Source organism: Colius striatus, chromosome 5 (genome assembly GCF_028858725.1).
Source record: "Colius striatus isolate bColStr4 chromosome 5, bColStr4.1.hap1, whole genome shotgun sequence".
Lineage (NCBI taxonomy): Eukaryota > Metazoa > Chordata > Aves > Coliiformes > Coliidae > Colius > Colius striatus.
The window spans coordinates 13,643,902-13,671,848 of NC_084763.1; the positions used below are offsets into that span (position 1 = coordinate 13,643,902).

Genomic DNA, 27,947 nt, shown 5'->3' on the forward strand with positions numbered 1-27,947 from the left:
TCCTGCAGCTTCGCCTCAGCGTTCCCAGGACAGGCCTGCGCCCTCTTTCCCCACAGGAACCATCGTGCCCTACACAGCCGGCTCTCGCGGTTTGACCGCAGGCTTCACGCCACCGACTGCCGCTCCCTCGGGGCACCGGAGCATTCGCACAAGCCAGCGCCTGCGTCACGCAGGCGTCAAGCCCCCACGGCGGCGCCTCGCCGGGCAGCAACACACCCTTCGGGTATTGGTCGGGGCTTCATTCGCGTTTAACGTCGTCGCTTTGCGGGCCGGGCCGGGATGCGGCCGCCGCCGCCCGGCACACGGCGTGTCCCCGTGCCGCCGGCAGGTGGCGCTGCTCGCCCGGCCCTGGCTGCCCCCGCCCCCCCCCAAGGTGCGGCGTTAACGGGCAGGACCCCGCCCCGCCGCTCTGCTCCGGCGCCGCGCGCTCACCGCGGCCCGAGGGCGGCACGGCACCGCACGGCACGGCGAGGAGAGGAGAGGAGAGGCGAGGCGGCCCCCTTCGGAGAGAGCAGCTCCGCGCCATGAGCCCCGAGGAGAAGCCGCCACCCAGCCGCTCCCGCGGTGACCGGCCGCCGCCGCCACCACCTCAGCCCGCTCCTGGCCGGGGTCGGCGGCGAGGCGGGTTCCTGACGGAGATCCGCACGCCCATCCGCACAGAGCCCTTCCAGGAGCGATACAGCCTCAGCCCCGGCAGGGAGCTCGGGAGGTGAGCGCGCTGCGGGCTGGGGGCGGCAGCAGAGGAGGAGTCCCGCACGGCCCCCGCCGGCCCGACTCGTCGGAAGCAGCGAGGGCCAGGCGTGTGGCCGCGGCGGAGCTGCCGAGGGCTGCCGGGGCACCAGGTCCCGGTGCTCTCCCGCAGCTCGGCGTCTGCTCTCTCGCTGCCCGCCGCAGGGCGAAGCCGGCCGTGCCCGGCCGCTGTCACCTGCCGCCCCTTCCTCCGCCGAGGCAGAATTAGGTGTCGGTGGGAGAGGGGAGCGAGCGGATATCTGCCCTGAGGGCGCTGGGGCCGCGGGTCAGCCCGAGGAGGGGCCCGTTGGGCCGGGCTGGGGGGATGCTGGCAGGCGTGTGCAGCTGGGAGCCGGTGCAGCTGTACCCCGTCCCGTCCTTCCCTCCTACCAGCGTGGAGCTCGCTCTCACAAAAGTCACTCTCAGCCTTGTGAAGCTGGCTGGGAAGATCCTCCTTTCTTACCTGAGAACCGGTGTGGGGTCTAGAGGATTGCTCTGGATTTCCCCTGGAGATTGAAACTTACCCGGTTATGGTTGGGATTTTTTTCCTTGAGCTTTGTAATCTATGACATGAGGAAAAACAAGTTTAGAGGAGACTAGTTTGTGGTAGCATATGCTTGAGAATAGTGGTGGAACTTTGTAAAGAATTTAAAAGCTGGTTAAAAAACTTGGTTTTTAACGTGATTCCACGTGTAAAGTTTAATCAATGTGTAATTTCCACACCTGACTGCAAGCAAGAGTTGAGGCAGACTCATTAAAAGGTTTTTGCATCTCAGGAGCTAAGTCTATGTAATTTCAGCACCGCTCATCTTTTGTCTGAAATTGTCACTAATGTTAGAGAGAAAAGAATATTAGTATCCTCACAATGATGTGTCCTTTATGAGCAGTATTCTTGTAAAAAATCAGATGAAATACCAGAGAAGACATGGCAAGAGGCACTCCGTAGTGTATGTCATTTTGCAACTTGTGCTAGAAATGTTGTTACACAGGAACAAAAACAACTCCTTTGGAGCTAAAGAGGAAAGAGAAGTTTCAAAACAAATGTAGCTGCTCTATCTACCTCTAACAAATTTCTAGGTTTCCTAGGTACCAGCATAGTGCTCACTTGGTAACTGACTTATTAATAGAATAATGCTTGTTTAAACACAGTGGCCTAAAGCATTCACGTTGGAAACAGGTGGGAGAAGCATCCCATAAAGTCAGAAATATTTTTGTGGCCGCAATGGGTCTGGAAATTGAAGCGAACTAAATGCAGGCTACAAAACAGCCTAAATTCTAAGCAAGAACCAAGAAGGCGTAAGAGCAGTGTAGCACAGGATATCCAGGTGTCACTGCTGCTTGGGTTTAATTATTGCAACATCAGATGACTTTTCAGAAAATACTTTGCAGTTCTGCCACAGAGTGAGAGCTGCTTATATTGCTGGGCAAGATTCATTGGCTTCATCAGAAAACAGACTAGCTGAAGCTTCGGACTGGCACACAAAAGTACAACTGAAATGATTAGCTTTACACTATGAACAATAATTAAGTACTACAGCAAATCTTAGTCTACAGCTTAAACAAGTAACAGGCTTGAACAAGCTTTTTCTGTGAAGTCTCTTTTTACTAGCACTGCATTTAAAGATTACTTTTGCATGAAGGTTGTGATTTTTGCACCACTAGTTGTGACAAAATGAGTTGATTGTTCCAAGTGTTTGTCTTGGTTTTTGTGCAATAGTTGCATGTATTTTGTTTCAGAATACCTTGTCTCTCTCATCAACTTCTCAAATGTTTTTGCTCTCTTCTGTCTTAGAATCTAGAAATCTTTACATTTGAATGTATGTGCTTGCTTTTTTTTGTTCAACAATTTTTAGTACTTTTATTTACTACATTTTGTTTGTTAAGAAGTGGGTACTCAGTTAAAATACTCAGTTTTAAACGGGTTTTTTTGCCAACTCATGACAATGCATAAGTGGTAAATGGCAAGCTTCTGCCACTTGCAACTACCTCTGTCATTTTACTGGCAGTGTATGCTTTGCAGAAGTTTTCTTTTTTACCTGTTCATAAAGTGTGTAAGTCTCTGCTTACAGGTAGAGTTTATCTTTACAAAGCATTTGGACAAATTAGCAGCCAGCTATTAGAGCATTTTGTCTGGGACAAAAAACAATCCTTGCCCACACAACATAGTCTATTTTTCTTCTAATTTGGTACCTGAATTTGCTAATGAAAAGCCTTTATGTGATCTGTATTAGTCCATCCCACTTCCCAGGATTAGGGAAACAATTTAAAAGCTGAACTGTAGATAGAGGTTTTGTGAATGAGAACATTTGTACAAATTGAGTTTAAAACTGAGGAGAGTTTTAAGGGAAGGGAGAGAGAAGAAAGCAGAGTTAGCATTGTGGAGAGCAGGGCTGCTGCATCAACTCAGCAGGTTTGTTCTCCTTGGCCTCCCATCCAGTCAGTGCGTGGATGTTGAACTCACCATGGCACCTGGGGCCTCTACCCTCTGTCCTCTTGTCACCTGTATGTGGAGGAGGTGGGCAAATGTTGAGGTGTTGTAGTTGTGACAATGCAGGGAAGGAAGGTACTGGTGCTGCCGGTAGAGTTGAAAGTATTGTGGATAAGTAGTGAAGGGCGTAGGTGAGCCTAGGAGGAACCTGATCATAGTGTCACTGGAGAGACTTGGGTGCAAAGCTGTAGGAAATCAAACTTCATTAGTTCTGTTCACAGGGGAAAAAGGTGCTTTGAGAATGCAAAGCTTTCTGGCTTCAAAAGGCTGCTGCTGCATTGAGTAGCTGAGCAGGCATTTGCAAGTCTATTGTAATATATATAACTGCTAGGAAAAAAATAGGTTAACTTGGGAAAAACACCAATAACTTGGTTATAATGGCTACTCTTGAAATCATCTTTTCAGTTTCTTAGGATGGCTTGGAAATGGCAGGGGGTTTTTAAATAAATGTTTTAATTAATGGAATTTTGGGCTAGTCTTCACGGCCTTATTAATTTTACTGTCCCAAATCGGAATGCTCTCACACAAATCTTCATCTACATGATGAAGTTTGATTTTAAAACTTACCTCTGATGGATGTTGTAAGGGCGCCACTTCTCATCAACTCGCTCAGACTTAACTGTTTTCAGACAATGCTAGCTTGAGTTAGCGTGTTTTGAAGTAGTGTCACCTTTGCAGAGGACAGGACACCAATTGCTTAACTCTTCTTCCCCTTACCATCTATGCTTAAGCTGTAATTGTACTGTAAAATGGGGAACAATATATTTTGCATTACCAAGAGCCTCTTCAGAGAGTCTAGCATAATTCTATTTAGTTGCCTTATTCTTTATCTTCAACAACAAAAAACCCCTCCTAACTAATTACACAGTATTGCTAGACTATTAATTCTTAAGCTCGTTGGTGGAGTGTTGCACTTGCTGCTTTTCTTCTCTATAAAACACACTATATTCGTACTCAAGTTGTCCCTTGGTTACAGAAGGTAATAGTCCTGATGCTAGAGCTGAGTTGGATGAAAGTATAAATGACTGACCTTGCTTTCTTCTCACTAGAAGGTAACAGTCACCTTAAATGATTGATGTAAAATAAGCAATCATCTGCTAGTGGAATGTGTGTGGTGTGTACATGTAAATGTGTGTCTGGTGCAATTTGACTGTTTCTCTGCATTCCCAGGTTTTTATTAAAGCAGACAATCCCCTTCTCCACCCAGAGCCATGATTAACAAATATTTAAGTCACCTGAGAAGACTGAACAGAGTAATAAGGAAATATTCTTTATTTCTGACTAGTTGCCTGACTGTAGTTTCATGTCCAGATAACCTGTGGCTTGATTTATTTTCTAAATATTTTTTTTTCCCCACAAAGTCTGGCACAAACTTGCTTATTTCTCAGGTAACTCTTGGCAATGTGCACCTTTGTGCATCAATAAGAATGTAAATGCTGTCACACTTCTGTCCTCAGTTGCTCTCTGCAGTAGCACAGCAAGAGCGAAACCTTGTGGAGCTAAGCGAAAGTGGAAAAGGGGTGAAAATGAGTTATGAGTGCTTGGTTCCACCACTTGTCAATGAAGTTATGTGAATGAATTCATGAACATCAGAAGTGGAATCCTCACACCTTGCTATTTGGAAATCGAAAATTGTAGGGTGCAAACGCCACACTTTAGAGAAAATGTTAAATGTGAGTTGTGTGATAAGTTGCATCCAGTCTTGTGAATCTCAAACGTTTTCCAGACTTTATGAACAGTAAATTTCTTCAAAGAAAATGCTATTATTCCTGCATTTGTTACAGTGGTGAGGTTTTACAGGTCACTTGAAAAATAACTAAAGTTAGTTCTCTGTTCTTCTGAGACAACGACAACCAAATTTAAGTGGTGTGACATAAATGTTCCTGCTTATCTGAATTGCCATTTGATTTATGATTTGAAGCTTTTGCTTTAAGCCAGATGAAACAATGCTAATTCTGTTGACAATCTGAAGAGATGACATCAAGTTTCTTTGTAATCAGATATGATTTCTTTTAAATCCTAGTTCTTGAATGAGACTCTTGTGAGGACTGAGAACTACTTCTAGTTCCCTGTTCATCTCTCCCTTGAAAGCGTTTTTGTTTGTGTTTGGATGGCTGGTGGTCCGTTCTTTACTTCAGAAATGCACGTGAAGTGTTTCCTCTCAAAATTGTTCTTCCTTCAGTGAGTCTTCTTGCTGCTCCCTCTTCTCAATGCAGCTGAATTAGCAATGCTCTAGTCCAATACTATTTTCATGCAGTAATATATCTTTTAATAAGGAGTTCTGAAAAGCAGGATTAAGAGCAGCAAAAGACAAGTGACGCAACATATACTTTATGGGAAAACTTGTTTGTATCTGCCTTACCTACTATTCTGCCTCTATAAAAAATAAATGCTTTACAAATTAATCTTTTTGCTTAACCATACAGTGAGTGGTATCTTTGGATCTTAGCTCTCAAATTGTCTCAGGCTAGATTGCTGCACAGCAATTAGTTCTATTAGCTATAAACATTGGGTTTGTCAAGTTTGATATTTTGGGATTGTATTCAGGAAAGAGGAGTGCTGCATACTTTAGCTGTAATAGCTCTAATTATAGGTACAGCTATAAAGAATCTGTGCAGGATTCCTGGTCTTAAACAACTAAGAATTAGTATTTGTCAGCTGACTGGACTCCTGTGTAACCTGTCCGTTTCATTACATCACCTATCAGGCTTCTGGCCAGCTCAGCTCAAGAGGACATGCATAGCCATACATGGCACTGGCTTTTGCTGTTTCTTGCAGCCCTGTGAATACTGTTTTAGTCCCATAGTGACTACTGTGTGATGAATGGGCAGCTTTGGTACTTATCAATTAGCTTTGGACTAATTATCTTGCTTCCAGATAGATTTTGTGTATAACACAAAGCAGTACTTCTTAAACAGTGCTTCTTGAAAGCTGAGTTATAGAACTTTCAGACTTTTCTAAACTACTTTCCCTAGACCATTTACAGGTGCTAGAATGTAAAGCTTTTGACTGCACTACAGCAACATTCAACTGAAGGAAAACAAAGAAGGTTTTTTTTCCTGTGGTATTTTGATGCTAAAAACCTCAGTGAGGATTCTAACAGTTCCAATAAATGCATAGCTTTATATTGTATACAAACCATAGAGACATGTCTTTGGAATAACTGGAGATCCTCCTCGCTGGCTACACAAGGGAGGTTGCTCATGGTCGTGGTTAGGATTGCAGTACTGGAGGGATGTATCTACTTGTAGCTGCAAGTCACAAGCTTACTAAAAATCTACCTAAAAGAAACACTATCCTTGCATTTTTGGGGGGATCAGGAACATTGTTAGAACACTCCTATGTTTCCTGATGAGCTGTCTCAACTACACACATTCGTTACTTCTTCCAACGTGTCTTTTTGGTAGCGATGCACCAGGCACCTAGCAGGTTGTTAGGCTTTATTTGAGGTTTTAGGTGTCTGTTCTTCCTGTGGTGCTCTGTGGTAACTCTGTCACCATTAATGCACTCCATAGTGGTTTTTTTATCATTTTTTTAACCACACTTCCCTAGTTCTGCAAAATCCTATAATACTGTTTTCATGCATTTGCAAAACAAACATTTGTCTTAAAGTTCTTAGCTACCAATATTTACATTATCCAAAAAAATTAGAATCAAGGCATTGAAAGCATATGCTTGTCTGCCTTTAGAGCTGTCTGGGCTGTGCTATGATCTAGTCTTAATACCTGTTGTGCTGTAGATAATGTGTGCTTATGCAAAATATTCCTAGAGGATTAACTGTAGCTATATCAGAGGTTGAAAGTCCTTTATTTTAGTGAGATTGCCTAGCAAATACCAATGCTTATTTGACTTCATTCAGAATGGGTAATTTTGAAGCAAATGCCTGTTAAAAGCAAGCTGACCACAAGTTTTTTTAGCAGTTACCTTTTGTGGATAGCAGTCTTCCAGTAGGTTAGGAGCTGCGAGAGTGGAAACTGACTTGAGCTGAATTAGTTAACTGTGAACTTCAGCTTGCAGCTAGGAGAGGCAAAACCTATGTCTGTATTTCAAAACAGATGGAGACTCTTTATTTTGGGTTCAGCAACCCTACAATAAGTTAAGAACAAAAATAAAGATCTTCAAATTGTTCCTGTAGCTCCATATGAAAATTTGTATATAGAAGTAAAAAGATCATTTTAATATTTACCTGCATGGTAAGAACTAAAAAAAAAAGTTGCATACTTCAAAGTACATAAAGTTGTCATTGCATTAGATAACTAATTACTTGACCACTTCAGCTGAAGTCCAAACAGCATGAATGGAACAGTGGAGCAAGTGACATGGGACTCCACTACGGGGGAAGTTCAGAGCAGAGACTCAGCTCAAAATGCTGGGAGGGAAGTCTTCTGACCCGAGTGTGGTTTTGGGCACCTGGTTTGCTGTAACTCACCAGTTGTGTGTTTTGTCATAACTGATGCTTATTAATGTGGGTTTAGCACTGTGCTCAGTTCTGCTCAGTGCATGTTTGTGTTCACATTATCACTGTTACAAAACAAATTGTTTGGTGAGATGCTCAGTTTTCTTTAAACCATCCAGATTCCTTGTAGAGTGAGGCTAAGAAGAAGGGCTTTCTTGAGAACTGCTAATCAAAAACTAGGGCTGTTACAATTTGAGACATACCGTGATGAAAGTGCCATCTTTGAAAATGCTGAGCAGGGTCTGGATATTGCATGGCAAACAGAGGAAGATTTTGAGCAGCTATGGAATGAGAGCGCTGGTGCTGTTGCCTTGAATATAGTGGGGTACTTTGTAAGACAATAACTGAGTTGTGCTGACTCAGTCATAGAAAGCCTAACTTGCCTATTTGTACTTTTAGGTTTTGTCAGCTTTTTTAATTGAAGGTTTGAGGGTAAATTAACCTGTTGAATTAACACAGCTTGTTTATTAGGTGTTTTTGAAATCCAGGTTCCTTGAATAAATAGGTGGCTTCATTCAGACTTTTTTTGGAGGTTAAATCACGTTCTAGGTTGTATTGATCCTAACTTTTAAGAGTAGATATTATCACTCTACGAGGCATCTTTGTAAATTTGGAACATGTCTTAAATGTATCCATTAGTAGTGACTTAGTTCGAGTTCCTTGAAATGTTGATTTATAACCAAAGTTGTCACTAAGAGGCTTCATTTTAACCTTTCCTTTTTTAATTTCAGGGGGAAATTTGCAGTGGTGAGGAAATGTATCCAGAAAGACACTGAAAGAGAGTTTGCAGCAAAATTCATGAGAAAAAGAAGAAAGGGCCAAGACTGTCGGATGGAAATAATCCATGAAATTGCAGTCCTTGAGCTGGCACAATGCAACCTTTGGGTCATTAACTTGCATGAAATTTATGAAACTGCAACAGAGATGATTTTAGTCCTGGAATAGTAAGTACTAGTAATAATTCCTGAATAACTTCCTTCAGTATTTGCTTAAAAACTACTAACATTGAAAGACGTTGTTGCTTGCCTGTTACTGTTGCTTGAGTTCAAAAATAATTGCTAAGAAAATCTGTATTGCGAGTTATGTGCAGTCTTGTAACTGCTGCAGATTCTAAATAAATTTCTCCAGTTAGGCAGCATCTTTCAAAGCTGAATTATCATTTATGTAATGGAAAAAATCTTTAGTGAAATGCAAACTGTGTACATTCCCTACCTGTATAAGAGGAAGTGGAAAGAAGAAATGAGTTGTGTTAAACTACAGTTTCAGTGACAAAGATGAGGTAAATTCCAGAAGGTTTTTTCCAGTTATGATAAAGATATTGAAAGCAACATCATTGCTAAAGAGAAATTAGCAAAAATCCCTATGATCTACAATGAAGAGCTCTCTACATCATTATCTTTTGGGAGGATTCAGACCTAGAAGAGTTTCTGCAGAATGACATTTAACTCATGACTACATTTTGTCTCTGTGTTTTTCCCCATTGAGCTTATCCAAATAGGCATTTCTGCAGCCATCATGACCATTCATCTGCTATGCCAGTGGCTTAGATATTTGACATGGGGGCTCTAAGAGGCCAACAAATGCTTGTTGCTGTTGACCTCTTAAGATCCTTTTCCAGCTCTATGGCTACTAAATAATTGAGAGAGGAGCAGTGAGACTCAGTGGTTCAGAAGTCATTTAACCTGTCTGCCAAGATAAATCTAGTTCATACAGCTGTTTTGTTGCTTGATAACTAAAAGAAATGATGAGAAATCTCATGTCCCAGTCTGATCTTGTTTAAAAGTCAAATAAGAAATTGTATCTTTAAAGTTCAGTGAAATGGGACAAGGCCAAGTCTGCTAAGACAAACTTCCTTCTGGGATACGTTTTTTCAACTTCATTGTGCCCTTATGGAATTCATAATTTATGAAATACTCAAGCATCTGTTATAATGCAAAGGTGTGGTAGAGGTTCTGGAGTTTTACCTGCTGTTCTTGGGGACTCGTACATAAATGCCTTAAACACTAGCAGCACTAATCTAATTAGAACACAATTTAAGTTTCTGGCTGCTGTAGGGTTAAAGGTGAGTGGTAGTATCCAAAGCTTGATGTGAGCAAGGGAGTTTGTGATAAATTTTAGTGCAAGATTTCTACTTTTCTTTTAGAACTCAGTTCTCTTACATTCTTAATCCACGGTTTTAACTAGGTTGTTCAGTAGTCACCAGGTCATTCAGTAATTAGCAACATTACTGGTTTTGTATGCATCAGTCGTACCTTGTCTCAGATAAACAGCTGATGGTAGAGTTGTAATTTACAAAAACAGTCTTTTCCTGACTTCAGCAAATATGTCTGGGTGCTTCTTTAATGTCAGCATCTTCTTGAGACATGTTGCAACAAACCAGGTATGAATGTTATTAAAAATTTCTGACATTTCTGTATGCAGAGGATTAAAGGCCATACCTAGTCAGAGCACTTCTGTAGGGCACCTCAGTTTCTATTAACCTTGATGATCCATATGGCAGATCTTTATCTTGGGAAGGAGAAAAACAAATATATAATTGTTGGCCACTAATTTTATCTGCTTGGGTTTGAATTCCTCATAAGGAGTGAGAGGAACATCTATTGCTTTGCCTTCACGAAGGGAAATATTAGTGTTACATTATTAAAGGTTTATCTTTCAAGCAGGATCAGTTTTCGACAGAAATCAGTCTTAACATTGGCCACAATACACAATTCAATGAGTATTAAGTTCTGAGCAAGAGTAAGCAATGAGAAGTTACAGAGTTGGCTTCAGCTGCAGGATAGCAAATTGATGCCTGTCTGCATCCACCCTGACAACAGTCTGAGTTTTGTTTGTTGTCACAAGACCCCAGACAATGCACTTAAGTAGGAGTTGAAGGGGGTAAGTCTGCAGGGGTAGTACATAAAGCCTGGAATGAATCTGTGGGTCAGTCATGTTTCTATACCCCAGTGAAAATTGGATGAATGAAAAGAAAACTGGACCTTTACTAGAAAAGGTAGAGATACAGACTGGGAAATCTTCGTCATCAGATCTGAAAGAAAAAGAAAAGCAAATTTGTTAACTTTTGGGCTCAATATTGGTGTGCAACCTCTCTGGCTTTTTTCTTTCAAAAGAAATTGGAAAAGCAACAGAGCATCTGGTTTTTGTAGGTGTCCATCACCATATGTTTATACAGCTATGGAAGGGATAGGTGATATTAGTGAGTGAGATAATACAGAAATCGGTATGTGTAACTTCAACATCTAAGGCAGTAAGGCATTTTCTGTGAAGAGCTGCTGAATTGAGTAATTACCTGCCAAGGTCTTGTGTAGATACAGTAGAATTCTTGAACAAAGGAAAAGGTTGTGTTATCGTCTTGAAGACATAGTAAGGATTTATTTCCTAAGTGGATTTTGATTTTAGTTGGAGCTTATTTCACTTATTGGATGAAGTGCTGCTTTTCACCTATAGTTACTTGGATTGGGACCCTGTTACTGCTTGTATTGTCTTGGACATTACTTACTGTTCTGCTTACTGGAGGTGTGACTGGTTAAAGTAAGAGTCTCCTGGTAGGAAACAATTCCTTGGGCATAGGATTCAACAGATAGATAGAACTTAAAGCAAGCCCACTGTAATCAGAAATAACTGTGCTATTTCAATGCTTGTCTATTAATTAAGCAAAGTTGTTCTAAATTGTAGTCTCAAGTCAAGACTGGAGCCCTTCAAACAAATGGTGTTAGTTACCTTTTGTTTGTGTTTCAATCAGTTCTTGGGCTGTCTAATCAAAAGGTTAAGGCAAAAAAACCCAAAAACCAACCATTTGTCTGAAAACCAGGAACTTAAAAGAACAGCATCTGCAGTTTAATGCAGTTGAATGCTTCTCTTCCCCTATGTCCTTTCATCGGATACAGAGTTACAGTTTTCTCAGGCTTCAGGGATGTTGGTATGTTATGGTAGCTTTACACCTGCTTACTTACTATCTAATGATAACCCTGGCCAAGGAGAGGAGGGTATGGCTGTCAGCAGCCGTGAGCACAAACCTTTGCCAATAGTGTTAGAGCCACCTTGGTGTGACTTCTTGTAATGTGAGCTCTGTGTACAGAAAGCAGGTGAGTTTCCATTTATCTTTTAAAGATAACCCTTTCAAGAAAAGCTTTGACAGAGCATAAGATTTGGGGAGTACATTTTTGCCCTTCCAGACTGTATATGGTCTCAGCATTTGAAGCCAAGTGTATTCTAGGAACTTGTTATCTATACACCCGTACTCTGAAGAGCTGTACTTCTGAGTCTTTCAGAAGACTACCTTAATGTTTGATCCATTAAAGGGGAGGCAGGAGGTAATTTTTTTCAGGGGTACTGAAGTAGATGCATTCAATCTTTTTCTAACCATAGGCTAAATGACCATAATAGCCTGTTTCAAGTCCACTTGAAAGAGGTAGGAGGCTGAATTCTGTACAGGGCATTGTAAAGATTTGTTTTAAAGAAGATAAGCAATCTCCCTTGAACTTAAAGTCAACATAATGGTAACAAAGATTAATGCTACAAACTTCCAAATGACTTTTAGCTCATGCTGATAAGCACTAACAAAATGTTAGCATGCTTTTCATTGTTGAAGAGCAGTTGGATTTCACTTGAAACTACAGGGAAGTTAAGAGCACAAGGGTACTTTCATAAACAAACTAAAATAGCTAAAGAATTCTGGTTGCTGTAGGTTTTCAATTTGGGAAGAATTGTTACGTCTCACACATTTTTTTTGTACACCTAACTAAGGGAGTGTGTACTAGAGATATAATGCATTCTAAGTAACAGTGGTTTTAAAAACGTTGTGCTCTTAAATATTTCCTTATCCTTGTTTTTTCAGATTCACATGGCTTATTTTCCTACATGTTCTTGTCCTAAGGCCAATTCTTTGCTTTTATCCCCTGGGAGTGTTTTCTGTAGGGATGGGTGGGGGTGCCCAGTGTTTTCAAAAGTTGTTTTTTCTAATGGTCACTGTGAAATGCCACAGCTTAATGGACAATGTGTTCTTAGAGGAAAAATGGATAAATATTAAACACCAGAGAAGTCCTGGTCTGCATGTATGCAGAAATCATAGCAATGACGTGCCCGTAATACTCTTCAGTGCTTTGATTATCTTTTTTCCCCTGAACTCTAGCAAGGGCATACAAAATAACCCAGTCAAAAGTACTGTTAAGGAGATTGGTAACATTTGCTGTAGGTGTTGGGGAGAATCTTTTTGCAGTTTATTTTGATGTTGTACTTCCAACCCCTTGCAACAGGGTTGGCTCACAGCTAGCTGCCTGTTTTGCTTAAGGGAATTAATTAAGCTTGCTCCCCAGCAACAGTACATGGAGCAGTCTTGTAGCAACACATTTCCTCCTGTTCTTAGAAGGGATTGCTTGTTACTTGTTTGAATGTGGTATTTTTTTGATAGAACAACTTCTCCTAGACAAATCATTCTATCTGCATCCTAAAGAGCAAAGTTGATTAAAGAGAAAAAAGAAAGGAGAAGAAATATTGCATGCTAAACCACCTTTCGATGCAAAACTTCTTTATAAAGCTGAGTAGATTTGTCCATGGAGACTGGGAATGGCTGTTTCATAAGTCACTGTGTAGGTGTGTGAGTGTAAGGGCTGTATTTGCTTGTCTCACTCTAAAAAATTGCTGATGAACCTGGGCATCTTCAGAGTACCTTTGCTGATTTTTTTTGTTTGCATTTGACTTTAGGAAAAGTAAAGTGTGAGCCCTGGTTGACAACAGCAGCTTTGGGATATAAATCCTATTTCAGAACTAAATAGCAGAAGTGTTGTTTTGCATCTTTTAATGGCAGAGCCATACTAGCAAAATCCCAGGGCAGTTCCTGTCAGGGAGGATGATGTGAAGAAGATATCTTCACTCATGTACTCTGTACATCGTGTTATTCATTTTGGTAGTAGATATTATCTGTATGTGCATTATAATTCACTGCTACATGGAACCAAATCATTTTTCCAAGTAACATATTATGGTATATTTAAAATAGAAAGTTTAATTTATCAATTACAGTAGATGTTTTTCTCTCTTTCTCGTGAAGATCTAATTGATGTTACTTTTAAAAGGAATTTGGTTTAGAATATTAGCATATACCATCCTGTGACTGTTTTTAAAATGCTCTTAATATCTGAATCGTGTTCAAAGCTGAGATATTCCTACTTTGAATTAAATAAATGTGCTGGAGAAGGATGTGATGAGACATATGCAATTTTTCTGGAGGAATTAAGAGTATTCATGCTTCTTTGAAAACCTCATTTTATTCTTCAGCTCTATCATTTCTGATACAGAATGAAAAAAAACCAATATTTAATGAACTTTTAAAGAAAATCTCAGTTTAATAAAGCAATTTGTACTTCATACCAGTTAGTCAACATATACAACAGAAATACAAAACTCTTTAGAAAAAGTTAAAATGTAGCCATTTAAAATATTTTGTTCATATAAGACAGTCTGCAGGGAGAATTTTAAATGACAGTCTGCAGATTATCTAGGAAGGCAAAAATGTTCTTATAAACCCCAGGACATTTTGAAGCCATTAGACATTTAAGGTACTGGGATTGTAGCAGCAAAGTTAGTGTAGGCAAAATGAGAATTTGAGTATAGTTCAGTGTTGTTCTTTCTGGGGATGCATAATCCAAACGCATTACTTTATTAGAACTCTGATTTGCTGTTGTCTTCCTATTGGATATGTGTCTCTGTCTTCTGGATTGTCTCAATAATGTAATTTTATCAGAGAAGAACAAGCAAAGGCAGAACAGATGGCTGTGGATCAATAAAGATCAATGCTGGTGCCAAGTCGTGTTTGGCGTGTCCCAGTGTGGGGTAAATGCAGAAGATGCTGTCCTCAGAGCTTTCACCATCTTCCGCTAAGGGACAGTTCTAGAATATCATGCAGAACAAAGTGTGAACGTGTTCATTTCATAGTAGTAACTCAAAAATCCCTATGCAAAATGGCCCCATTCTAATGTTCTTATGCCTATTCCTGTTTTAAGAGGGAGCTTCTGCTTTGTTTATTTTACTTTGGATGCTATGTGGTTACATTGTAAAACAATTTTAGTCCTCTAGTCATTGCTATACAAAGGTGGTACTGCACATGGCTTCAAACATTCATTCATCTCAAGCCCTTTTTATGGTTGTTACTTTATTATTTATTTAGACAGAAGCAAAAATATAAGGGAGCTGAGAGCAAGAATTTTCACAAGTAATTTTAGATGAAAGCCGTTTAGGAACTTCATGCATCCCTGTACACCAGAGTCTTCACAAATAATTCAACTATAGACTTTGCATTTAGTCTTTTGTGCATGTGCAAAGTGTTTGGAGGAGGATTAGAGGTGAAGCTGCTTTGTTTTTGTGTTCACAAAGGCTTCACTTGGCCAAACTTCCATGTAATTTCATAAGAATGGCAAAAGACACATCTTTTATGTAAACACTAACCTTAAACAAATGTGGTATTTATCTTAAAGCACAGTTAACAGTGTTTCTGCCTCCAAAAATGGTCTCCAAAATTTCTGTAGTGTTGATATTCTCTAACCCAAATAACTAAGGTCCTTGCTTCTTTCCAAAGCTGCCATACTGCAGAGAAGTCTTCCTGGGCTCTAAAAGCTTGCCAAATGTGAAATCACTGAAAATATCATTATTGTATGCTACTGCTGGCTGGTCTTGCTTATGCTAAATAAAATAGTACAAGTAGAACAAAGTGGGTGCTGTAATAATAAAATTCATATTGCTCCACAGTGCTGCTGGAGGTGAAATCTTTGATCAGTGTGTGGCTGAAAGAGAGGAAGCCTTCAAAGAAAAAGATGTTAAACGACTTATGAAGCAGATCTTAGAAGGAGTTTCATTCTTGCACAGAAACAACGTGGTTCACCTTGACTTAAAGGTAACATGGTGCTGTATTTTTCTTGTTCATTTGTTTGCTTTCTTGTTTGTATGTCATCCTAACTCATAATTCACACTTATTATCTAGTTGTGCTTCGATGGGGAATTTCTATGATTATCAAGTATAAACTTCATCTGATTAAGTGAAATGTTATGAATTTAAAGGTGGCTTGCATTGCACTGTAAATTACAAATGACTGCCTTGAGGAAGACCTGACTCATTTATAGAAGTACAGTAAAAATGGCTGGGTATTATGTGGTCACTGAAAAATAGGCTTGGGTTTTTGTATTGATTGGACTTTTAGTGAAGGATGACAGGGACACTGGTAGTGTAACATGTAATGGTTCAGAATGAAGATTTCATATATGTGTGGTAAACAGTACATGCATGTGTTAAATTCATTTCTAACACTAAAGTATTGTTTAAATTACTGTAAACTTAATTGAAATGGTTGTCACTTACTGCCGAGCAGCTGACTGACACCCTGTTGGGATATAAATTGTCATGATCTATTGGAGGAAAGTTTTTCTTCTTTCTGAAAGATAGCATTGACTCCATTCAAGAGAAAAGCATGGTTGCTATGACACAAAATCCAGAGTATTGGTCATGGTCAAGAAGGGAGTTGTAACAGGGATCCAGAAAACTATCCTCTTCCCATTGTTGGCAAGCTGCAGTTAACTTTCTTTAGCTCCCATCCATACACTCATATGGAAAATGCAATTTTATCTCTGAATAAACTAGTTGAACTACTTTATTACTAAGCAAGGCAGTATAAAAAGTATTTGCATTACAATTTTTCAATTCTTTTCACATGTCCAACTCTCATATTCACTAAGTCTGTAGTAAGCTGCTACACGTTTGTTCTGTTCCATTGCCGAGAGCCTCACTTACACTTAATTGCATTTTGGCAGTATTACAAAGCTACCAGTAGATTCCAGTATCAAGCTGTACGTATTTAATATATAACCTAGCACATCATGAAGCATTCATCAACTAAAGCAGATGATGAGTAATATTTGCACACAAATATGTCACCTGCCTGGTTTTCCAACCATTTATTCAAATCTGTGGAATCCTTTCAAAACTTTCCGCAGCCCGTTGATTCACACACACAGAGCATTAATAATGGTACTGAGGTAATTAATGGAAAGGTTTTGCATGTGAGAATAAGTGTTCAGAAGAACTAAAACACTGCAGCTAGAATTCCTTAAAGTTCCTGTATGCACAATCTCTCTTCCCTTGAAGCAAAGTGTGTAAAATGGATACTGTCCATGAAAGATGTGTTTATGTTCATAGGTGTTTGTGGTTAAGGCTGTGGTGTTCCTCAGCACTAGCAGCTGGGTATCTGTAATGAGAAATGTGCTTAGATTGACTACAGTGCCTGATGAGGAAGGTAAACTGAGCTGTTGGTTACAGCTTGTGGACAGGTAGCTTTATTTTCAAGTTCAAAAAAAGCTTTCTTAAAACCTTTCCAACTGATAAGAGAACTTGGAAAAGAGAACATACCCAGTTCTCACTGAAACATCCATCATTGCTTTGTTGGCTTATGGAAGTTAATCAACAGAACAATTTGAGTCGTGTTTGAATTCAGTACGTTTCTACATTAGTGCAGCGTGCCGTGTGTTCTTGCAAACGAATCTTAATAGGAGCCCTAATTGCAGTGTGATTACTCTCATGCTATGTGAGGCTATTGGTCTTTTGCAAAATAAGATTTGGGGAAGTCTTTGGAATATTGACAAATCAGGATGACGAAAAACTGTAGGATTAGAACCTGTGGCTTGCAAAGATTGATTGGCCCCCACAACTTGCAAGACTTTTAACAGGCATATTTTTCAAGGAACTCTATAATTGAAGTTAGGTGCTGATTTTGACTGTGTGTTTCTTAACCCACTGACCTCAAACCATCTTCTGTTGTACTGTAGGGCTCAGGTTGCTTTACCTAGTGGCTTAGGGCACCGTGGAACTTACTAATTGCTTGGGTTAGTGGAGTGACGTTTGGAAGATCTGTGTGTAGTGTACTGCTGTTAAGCAAGGTGTTTGCCAATACCAAAAGTTTAGAAAGTCTTGCTAAAACATTTTCCTTATGCAATTAGTTTCACCTTTGAGTCTCTCAAGGTTTCTCTTTCATTTGTTTGCTACAGATACCTTTTGAAAGGTCCCCCCAGTTTCCAAGGTGCAAGTGTGTTGCTCGACACCCAGAAGATCTGAAGTGAAAACAGTTGTCAGTGTGTTATGGTCAGCTCGTTGTTGTGGCTGATTAGATTTATAATATAAAGCTACATCTATGACATGGACAGATAGCTTGTTTTAGCTTCTCTCTGCCTCCTTAACAGATCCTGGGACACTAAACATTGCAGAAGAAAAAAACAATGCCTGATCATTTCTTTCCAAAAGTGTGATTCCTCTGACAGATGGTTGAAATATGGCTTGTTTTAATAGCAAGATACAGTCATATAATCCAGTTTTGACTTGAAGAAAGAGAAAATACCATGCTACTGAGTGCAAATTAAGTATCTCTTGTCAGTGTTGTGCTTGATGCTATTTAATTTGCAGGGTGTGCATAGATTGTCGTCAGGAGTCTTTCATCTCCTCTTAATGGTGCAGAAAAGCTGCAGAGTAAGGGAAGACTCCTTTCTCTGGGTTTTCATTTGCTGCTTGACTCGATCTTAAATTGGTGTTTAGCAAAAGCTTTAAGGAGCTGGGAATGGAAGAGGATTTAAAAAGGTATGGGGCTTGAGGAAGGACTTGCAGCCTCTTGTATAGAACTTCACATCACTTTGGGGTCTGGGAGAAGGACTGCTCCAAGCAGTGCTCTCTGTGTGTGTAGTACTCAACTATCCAACAGACAACTTTTCCCTTCCTCCTTCTGTATTGTTTTCAAGCTGTCATGTTCAGTGGGGGCAACTAGCAAAATCATTATTTGAAATTGGTTTGGGTGTCATGTGATACCAATATTCAGAAAACAAAGAAGTGCAATTACAGAAGTGGCCTGTTACAAGAACATCACACGCTAGTTTTCTCAGCTGAGTTTTGCAGATGGATTAAGGTGGCATATCTGTTACCCAGAAGTGTAGAATTAATAAATGTGTAGCATCCCTTGTCTAGAGGAAGAACTGGGAAACTAAGAAAAGAGTTTAAAATTGTAATATCAATTTTTCAAGGCAAAAGAACAGCTTCCTCTAGAATTCAAGCTTCTGTAGCAATTGGAGCAAAGCTGTTTAATAGGCAGGTGTAAAGTATCCAGGTTCTACAGAACTGATTTTGGTTATAGCTTTATTTCTTAATTGATGAGACTAACATTGCCTGTCTGGGGGATTCAAGTGTGATACCAGGCTAATATGTCTACTCTTTTAGTGACTGTTGCATTTTTTGCTGCTTGTACACATTGACCAAAAGCTCCCAACTCCCAGGCAAAATCTGTACTTACATTTAATTTGTCTAAAGATATGCAAGTCCTTTACCTTTATTTTTAAGGCAGACTGATCAACCTAGGTTAGTATCTTCAATGTAGTTGGGATATCACAGCTAATCTGTTTTCCACTTTCTGCCCATTATTTCTTGGATAATTCCTGTCTGTTCTGCCAGGCATCTGGGTTTTTTTTAAACAGTATTATAAAAACACACTTAACTTCATTAATGTTGCAGGTTAAGGGGAGGCATTGATTAGTGTAAAAACATGACCTTTATCATGTGTTCTTAGCCATACTCTTCTTGCAACCAGCTAAAGATATGAGAAATATTAAGGCCAGAGGCACATAAAAACTTCTGGAATAATGGAATATTTGCAGTGTATGGATTTTGCCATTATAGCCTCAGTTTACAAGATTCCACAACCTGCTGGCAAGGGAGGGTTGAAGGGGATCTGGTTTTATATAGTAAACAATATACTCTTTGTAAGTACACATACTACAAACCATTTGGGATTGTTTTTAGTTTCCAGATGAGACTACATCTCTGTATACCTTTCCTTAGTCTGGCCTTTGTACTGCCATTCACAGTGTCCAGAAAACTGTTCTTCATGTGGCAGCAGATCAGGCCAACTGAAGTGGGGAAACATTAACGAGCCTTGCGATGATAAATGATGCTTTTTGCTGCTGTTAATCTCAACGTGATACCTGTCTGACCAACACAGCAATCTTCTAAAGCCCACGTTTCTGACTGTTGCCAATATGCCTGGAAAACACACTTTTTTTTTCTTTTGGTTTTATAATCCTTCCCCAGGTGTCTGTTTCTGGCTGCACTATCTCTGCTGCAAGGTTGGTGTGTGCACAGAAGCCAGCGGTAGCCACACGGGTGGAATCCAACACCAAAGTACATCCCTTCAGATTGGCTGTTTAGCCATGGATTTTTATTGCAGTGCACAACATAAGAGGATCTAAATTGGAGCTTTTAAGCCTTACTGCAGTAGGGGTGGGAGGGTTTTAAAAGCTGTCATTTGACAGTTTTATCAGCCATTTTGTTACTGCTTGACAGTAAGAGCAAAGGGCCCTTCCTAGACAGACTGCCAGGAGAGCCTCTGGCCTGCAGCTCTTGGGATTAGGCAAGCCTAGATGTATTTACAGCAGAGGAAAACACACAGAGAAACAGCATTACAGGTGGGGGAAATGGTCTTCCTGTTCTTAAAGTTTTATAGTAATTGTGTTAAGCTGAAAGCAATGCTGAGTTCCAAGCTATGGCTTCTTGAAGGTTTCATGCTTGTGTTTAAACATGAACCCCATAATGATTCCTTTAAAGAAGAAACCAACTGGTATTTCCTTCTGCACTGACTTAGTTATGACTCAGTCCATACTGTAGACAGGATTTGGCTCTGTGTTCTGAGTAATAAGATTGCTTTTATAAAAAGACAATAAAACCTTCTGGCAACTACATTGTCTTCAGAAGTATTATAATCCAAGGCTTAAAGGTCTCACCAAACATTTTCATTTAAAAACCTTTCCTTGTTTTAATACAAGGAAGAAATGCTGTCCTCGTGCTTTCTAGTTGCCTCTTCGGAAAGTGACTAAATTTCCTGCTGGGAAGAACATCTGAGGGGCTAATTCGGGAGGCCTGGTCAGTTTTGGTGGTTTGCTTTTCTAACACCAATACAGAATAACAAATGGGAACCATAACCTATATGGTAATGTGCAGTTCCAAAAGCCTTTGTACCACCACCAGATCCCAGCTTGTAAGCCAGAAAAAGAAAGCTGTTCTTGCATCAATTTATAAACAGAAGATAGATTGATGGAGTTAGTTTTAAGTACCATGGTTTAACTTTTCAGGATGGAAAAGAACTTGAGTATATTTGAGTATATATTGAGGTCCAGCAGCAAGGAGAACTGGCCTAAGGTTTTTATAAACTGTTCTTGCACAGTTTTATTTCAGTGTTCAAGGTTATTCATGTGAAAGATGGTGTTTGACGTGGGGGGAGGAGAGAGCAGCTCCTCGGTGATGAGGCAAAACACACAAATGTTGGTGTTAATCCAGCTGCATTATCACTCAGGGATTGCTTTGATGTTTGTGCTCTTGATGTTCCTGCTCTTTTGCCCTCCTCCCTTTTCAATCACCCCTGATGCAGGAGGATCTGAGTTCCCTACAAATAAAGGTTTCTTTGCTTTCACGGGACCAGCACTTACCAGAGGCGGGAACACAATGTCCCTTGGCAGAGTTACCATTTGGGGTTGTTCATGATAGATCCCAAAGCGATCATTGGTCTGGAAATGGAAAGAACCCCATCCTTGCAAGGATATGCTTCAGTTGCAACAAATCTCAAGGACCTGCCTAAAGTTAGGGTTTAGATTTTCTTTTAACTGAGCTAGTATTTCAAATAGATGGAAAGGAACTCCTCAGTGACCACAAAGTTGCTTTGAAGGATGACAGACAAGACCTAGTGATGTCAGAGCAAACAAGTTTATCTAAAGGTGATGCTCTTAAAAACCTGTTTTTCAGGCTGCTGGGTTTTTTTTTAAACTGTTCTTCAGTTCATGTTCTCCAATACATTTGTTTGTCCTTTGAACAAGGTTGAGGTGGGTTGTGATGTACTTCCTTTAAACAGGTACAGTTAAAGTAGTTTTATGTGTTCTAGCCTTTTTAAATGATGGGGTGGGTTTTGGGCACCCTTCAACAGGTGATATTTTGCACCATCTATTGGAGGGAAGGGAGGAGAGAAAGGGGAGTTACGAAGGTGATCTGGAGGACTAAAGATACAGATGAGGAGGTGTTTGTGTGCTCATTAACTAATAGCTATCAGCATATCTTTTGTAGGTGTTCTAAGCTAGTAAAGCTAGCTGTTTGGCTTTCAGTTATAAACAGAAAGCCTAGTTGTTCCTTTTGGCCTCTGAGTCTCTTTGAGTTCACCTTGGGGGAAATAAAGAACTAAAGCGATGATCCTGGGCATTATGGAGTGCATTCCTGCTACTCATGATTGGAAATAATTATGCAACATGATGTCATCAACATTAGATGTGGGTGATCCTGAAAGTCTCCTTCTTTTGTTTTTCAGCCCCAAAATATTCTTCTAACCAGTAAGTCTCCTCTGGGAGACATTAAGATAGTGGATTTTGGCCTTTCCAGAATAATGAAGAGCAGTGAGGAACTAAGAGAAATTATGGGAACTCCAGAATACGTAGGTAAGTTGTTACTGCAGATATGCAGTCCAGGTGGTTGGGGAGTGAAAAGAGGAAGCCACTTCAGCTTGGGGAAGGCCAAGCTGGCTGTGCAGTTACTGTGTCGAGAGAATCAGGTCATTCCTTGGCATTGGAACTGCTGTGAAAGGCAGCGTGGGCAAGCCTGGCCGTGCGGAGGTTTGTGTCCACGGGCTGGGAAGGAGGCTGACCCGGCTTCCAAAGATGACAATGAATGATAGTAATCACTTGAACAGAAATTTCTTGATTTCAAAAGACTGTTGTGCTTCAAATGGCTCACCTTAAATTTAGCACCTGTCTGTTATTGCATTAGATAACTACAATACAGTGTGTTCATGTGACAAAAAAGAAACTTTCTTTTTCTCTGAATAGCTCCTGAAATTCTGAGTTATGACCCAATCAGTACAGCGACTGACATGTGGTGAGTTGAACAAAGGAATGGTCATCATAACCTGACTGAAATGGTGGGGGTTGTTTTTAAAGAAAAGGAAAAAAACCCAACAAAACTAAAGAACCACTTTTCTGCTTTTTACTTTTAACTCAGGAGCATTGGAGTGCTGGCATATGTTATGCTAACGGGGATATCACCTTTCTTAGGGGATGATAAGCAAGAAACCTTCTTAAATATATCTCAAATGAATGTAAGTTACTCTGGAGAAGACTTTGACCTCATATCAGAGTCTGCCGTGGATTTCATCAAAACTCTGCTTGTTAAGAAACCAGAGTAAGTAAAATGCACGATGGGATGTGTTAGTAGTGTCAGACTGGATTCATCCAAATGGAGCAAGTGCTAGAGTCTTCATTCTTAAAGTATTAAGAGAACTTTATTTGTATTTTTGTTGTGCTATAACTTCTCAGCTATATAAAAAGATAATTCCTCTACTTCCCTCCAAGCCTGCATGTTCTGAATGTGTGCAAGTGTTAGTAATTAAAACTGAAATTGATTTCAGAAAAGTGTGTATGCATTGGAGCACGTGACAGTGACTTTCCTTGCAGGTAGCTTAGTGATGTCCTTTAAATGAACTGCGCTTTGAGCCTTTTTATGTTTGAATTTGCATCCATTCTGATCCATTAGTCATGTCTTTTCCATGGGCACCAAATTGCAGATGCTAGTTCTCAAAAAAGAAGGATTTTCTGTGGGCCAGTTCTTCATGGGATACGTCAGCTAGCACTGGAAAGGGCTGCCCAGATGGGTTGTGGAGTCTCCTTCTCTGAAGACACTCAAAAGCCAGCTGGATGAGTTCCTGTGTGACCTACTCTAGGTGGTCCTGCTCTGGCAGGGGGGTTGGACTAGATGATCTTCTGAGGTCCCTTCCAGCCCTTGAGATTCTGTGAAACAGCCTACTGCTTGGCAGTGGGAATACTTTCAGAACATAGGGATTAGATAAGTTCCCTATATCTATAAAATCTGTATACATTTGGGAAGTCACTTGGCACGATGGGAGTGTGAGCTGATAGTAAAGTTCTATGAACTGTTGATTTTCAATGTTAGTCGCTCCTCTCGTCAGGCTGCTGTAGGTTCGTGGTGGTGAAGGATAAGCTACTAGTTTGGGTTTTTTGAAGTTCTTTCAGCCTGTCTTTAACACAGTCCTTGGAATAATTCATATGGGTCTCTTCTCCAAGGGACTGGATTGACTTCAATTTAATGTGAACATTTACTTGAACAGTTGCTTTCCTCTGCAGGGACCGGGCAACTGCTGAAGAATGTCTTCAACATCCATGGTTGCAACAAAGCGACAGTCCTGCTTCTGAGGCCTGGAATAAGAGTATAGGAGAGGAGACGAGTGATGACACCCAGAAAGATGCAGATTCTGCCTCTGAAAAGTCACTAGATGCTGAGAAGACTGAAGAGGAAGAATCAATAGTGACAGAAGAATTAATTGTGGTGGCTTCATATACTCTGGGACAATGTAGACAGTCAGAAAAAGAAAAAGTAACTGAGCAGAAAGCCATTTCCAAACGATTTAAGTTTGAGGAACCATTACTGCAAGAAATACCAGGAGAATTCATTTACTGAACTCTGTGGAGCTTCACAGCTGTAACTGGAAGGCAGTGCTTTCCACTAAACAAAAATATCCAAGTGAATTTCTGATATGCAGTAAGTGTTCTAGATAAAAGAAAATGTTGATGAATGACATCCAAGGAAAATGTGCCAAGTTTTTAATTTCATGGAACAGGTAAACAAGATTTCAAGTGGCTGACAGGAATTTAACAAAGATTAAAAAGCTTATTTTTTATTTGTAATTTTTAGTTCTGCTTTTTTGTTGCTTGGTAGCAGAGTTTTGGTTAATTGTTCCAGTGTTCTGAAGTAGTTGACATCGGAAGTGTTCCAGGGAGAGATGTCAAGAAGAGTATTTTAAGATATGTTTTGGCATTTAATGCAGATATCTAAGGCTGGGTTTTATTGAGACACCTTTTAGCCCTCCTGACTTCAGTGGAACTAGCTGCTGATCTAAACATTGTATGAGAGGAGAATTTGATTGACTGGTCTGACATACAGATTTCAAAGTTATACTATGTATATATGTTTTTGCTTACATCAAGTCAGAGACCCAGACTCACCTGGTGTGCAGGCAAACAGTGAGCTGCACTTCTGTAGGAAGAGGCATGTGTCCCACATCTGAAAATCTGCATTGGGGAACAATCCCAGATCACAGTGGTGACACATGGGAGCACAGTAAAATCCTGCTCCCAAGGGTGATAAATCTGCTTCGTTCAGCCACTCCTGAGTGCTGTTGGAGATGGGCCCCTTCCCCTCCTGTGCTGGGCAAGGTGTGGTAATGGAATCAATATTGGTGTTGATGAGTGTAAAAAAAGGACAGCAGGACTGGTGTAGCTCTACTGAAGTCACTGAAGTTCCCTCTGCTGACTGCACCATGTTACATCAGTTTGTCCAGCTAATGATAAATCAACCCTTGATTCCACCTCCTCCAGAACCCAGCTGGGGTTTTACTGGCAGCATGAGGTCATTCCCTCTTCTTTCTATTCCCTTGACCACTGCTTTCAGGAAGAAAGAAGCATCCTCAGGCTAAATGGCAGGACCTTGTTTGGTCGAGCGATGGGATGAGGCAGCAGGTAGTGCTTCCTGAAACACTGAAGTGCAGCTCATGCCTTATGCTTCCTGATCACTCTCCCTTAGGCACTTGAAAAGCAGCACTTGTGTGATGGGGCCGAGTGGGAATTAGGGAGCTGCACATACAGATGGGTCATAGTTCTGAATGGACATGGTCTCTGAGACAAAGCTGGGACCAACTGGGCATCCAAACTGACTGGTTTCTGCAATGTACAGGTCTGAGGCTCTTGGACCAAGCCCTAGTTTCTTAGAAATCTCCAATATTGACGCTGTTCCAAAGTTTAATTTCTATGTAACTGAAGTTTAGTGCTATTCTAATGCATACTGTTAACTATTCAACTATTTATTTGGTTTCCTTATGTCATTCCTTTATAATAAACCCTGAGAAAAGTTTTCTTGCTATAAAACAATGCACAGAAACTCTTAAGCTAGTTTTTTTTTCCTTTTTTCCATGTTTCCTAATTTCAAATGGACCAAGGATATTCTTACTCTTTTTAGTGAACAGGAGTTCAGGGCTCTGCTATGTTACAGCTCCTCCCTCTCACAGAGGTGAGTTACTAACACAGGCAGCGCTGGGGTGACCTGATGAGTGTTGCTGTAAGGGTGGGAGAAGCACAGGTACAGAAGACAATGGAACCCAAAGTAGCATGATGCCACACGGGGCAAGGAGTGTTCTTCCATAAGGCTTCAGGGCCAGTGGGCTGGCACTGCCTTCACTTGAAGTCATGTCAGAAAAATGGCAGCTAAACAAAACCCTTGTCTCAGGCTTCTTCCCCTGTGGAATGAGCTATGGTATGTTTGCGTAGGTAGGCTACCTACTCCCTACTGAACACCTTCATACAAAAAGCCATCCCCCAGCATTTGTAACAAGGTCTGGCTGTGGCAGTGCAGGCAGCATCCTGCATCTGCCTCCTGAGACACCCCAGGGCCAGGTTTGCTCAGGTGGCTCTGGCTGACCATCAGCTGAGGGCCAGGAGCCTTTGAGCCACAGTGGCACAGCTCCCAGGGCCTGTGCCACTGCCTGGCTGCGACTGCGCTGTGGATCTGTTCCAGACTCTTCAGGCACAGCAGCACTCTCAGAGGGCATCTTCCTCTTACTGTTCAGTCACTTGCTCAGGACAATTTGCTAACTTACAAAATTCTGTTGTGCAAGACCACAACTTCTCCCCAGCTCCCTTGCTGCCATTTTGACTTGTTTTTCCCCATCTATACTTCCTCATTTTTACGAAGCGGAGCAAAGCACTGAGCTTCAAGCACACTCCCATAACACACCCTTACAGAACCACGTTGCCATAGCTACAAACATCAATGTGTAGTAGCTCATGGTTGCTCATTACACATCAGTTGGGGGACATACACCTGTTTCAGTTCCCACTGGTAACCACCCACCGTGTCTCAGAGGGAAACTGGTACTAACAATAAAGAATAGATGCTGAGCAGCATGTGCTTTGCCCTGTATTTACTGTTTTTAATGTGTGACTCACATGGCTCAACATGTATAAATGGACCATGTCTTTGTTACAAGGTCAGCTTCTCTCGAGTTGGCTGCTCTGAGCTTTCTACTGGGCTGCAGTTTTGTTGAACTTTTTGTGCCTTAAGGTGATTTTGTACAGTGTTTTTTAACATTGTGAAGAATTTGTATTGAGTGATGAAAGTTTAATAAAGTTCTGAGCAAGGCATCTTAGGTTGGCCCTGTAATAGAAAAACAAAAAGGTCATGTAATGTTTAACTGCAGGACTATCAGCCTGGCCCATGCACCTGCAGCTACTGCTGTCCCACTGGTTGTGTTCTTACCCTGCACTGTAGAAAGGGGCTATGGAGGTTAATGGTTTGGGGAGGTTTAGTTACTAATGAAGTAAGACACGAAGACTGGGAACAAATCACTAGCTTGAAGAGCTGATTCTGCAGCTTCATGAAGATGGAGCACTGCACATACATCCTTAGTTCATCTGATAAAGCTGCTTAGGCACGGAAGGGTTTGTGGGGAAAGGGCTGGCTGTGGAGAAGGAGGGGGCTCAACCCTGTGGGCACTGTGCTCTCAGTCCCCTCTCCACACTGGGTTTTGTGATGCTGGGAGCATGGCTGCTGCTTGCTTGGATGCAGGAGGCTGAAAGCAAAGGGAAGTGCAGATGGTCTCAAAAATTGCTGGAGAACTATTACTTCTATGGTTCTGATGTGAGAGATAATGAACTATATAGGTCTAAATCCAGGCTTTTGCACCTCCACTGAGTTCCAGCTTGCAATCTGCCAGGTGAAGCTGGAGAGCTATTAGGTAGGAAATGCAAATGCAAGCGAAGTGATTGTTTGCAGGGGCCAGGGAGGGGGCAGGCCCTGGGCAGACTCATTCCATGGCTTCAGGGCTTGTGAGTGTTGCAGGTGCTGTTCTTGGAAGACAGTTCAACGTTTTGCAGAAGCAGTGCCAGTTCATTGATAAGGTGTTTGCTGTTGCAGGAACTTTACAATAAATGAGATTTTGTTTTCTGAACAGCTGATGTGTCTTTTGTTCTTTACTGATGGGAAAAAAAAAGCTGAAGTACAGTGCTGCACTGCAACCTGCTACAACTTCAGCACTCCCCTGCTCGGTGACAGCCCCTTCAGGCTTGGCTTTGAGCACTAGCTAGCAATCCAGTGCTGGGCCTGGGCTATGTTACCTGGAGTCTCCTGTGCAGCTGCCCTCGCTTTTCTCCAAG

General features: G+C 41.0%; 1 protein-coding gene across 1 annotated transcript; it reads left to right on the forward strand.

Annotated features, from left to right (window-relative positions):
- The first annotated feature begins 390 nt into the window (after positions 1-390).
- Positions 391-27,742, forward strand: STK17A (serine/threonine kinase 17a). Its single transcript, XM_061996622.1, has 7 exons — positions 391-709; positions 8,405-8,617; positions 15,420-15,564; positions 22,043-22,169; positions 22,557-22,605; positions 22,729-22,908; positions 23,868-27,742. The coding sequence occupies exons 1-7, from the start codon at positions 525-527 to the stop codon at positions 24,199-24,201; spliced, it is 1,233 nt and encodes a 410-aa protein (XP_061852606.1). The 5' UTR covers positions 391-524; the 3' UTR covers positions 24,202-27,742.
- Positions 27,743-27,947: the final 205 nt, after the last annotated feature.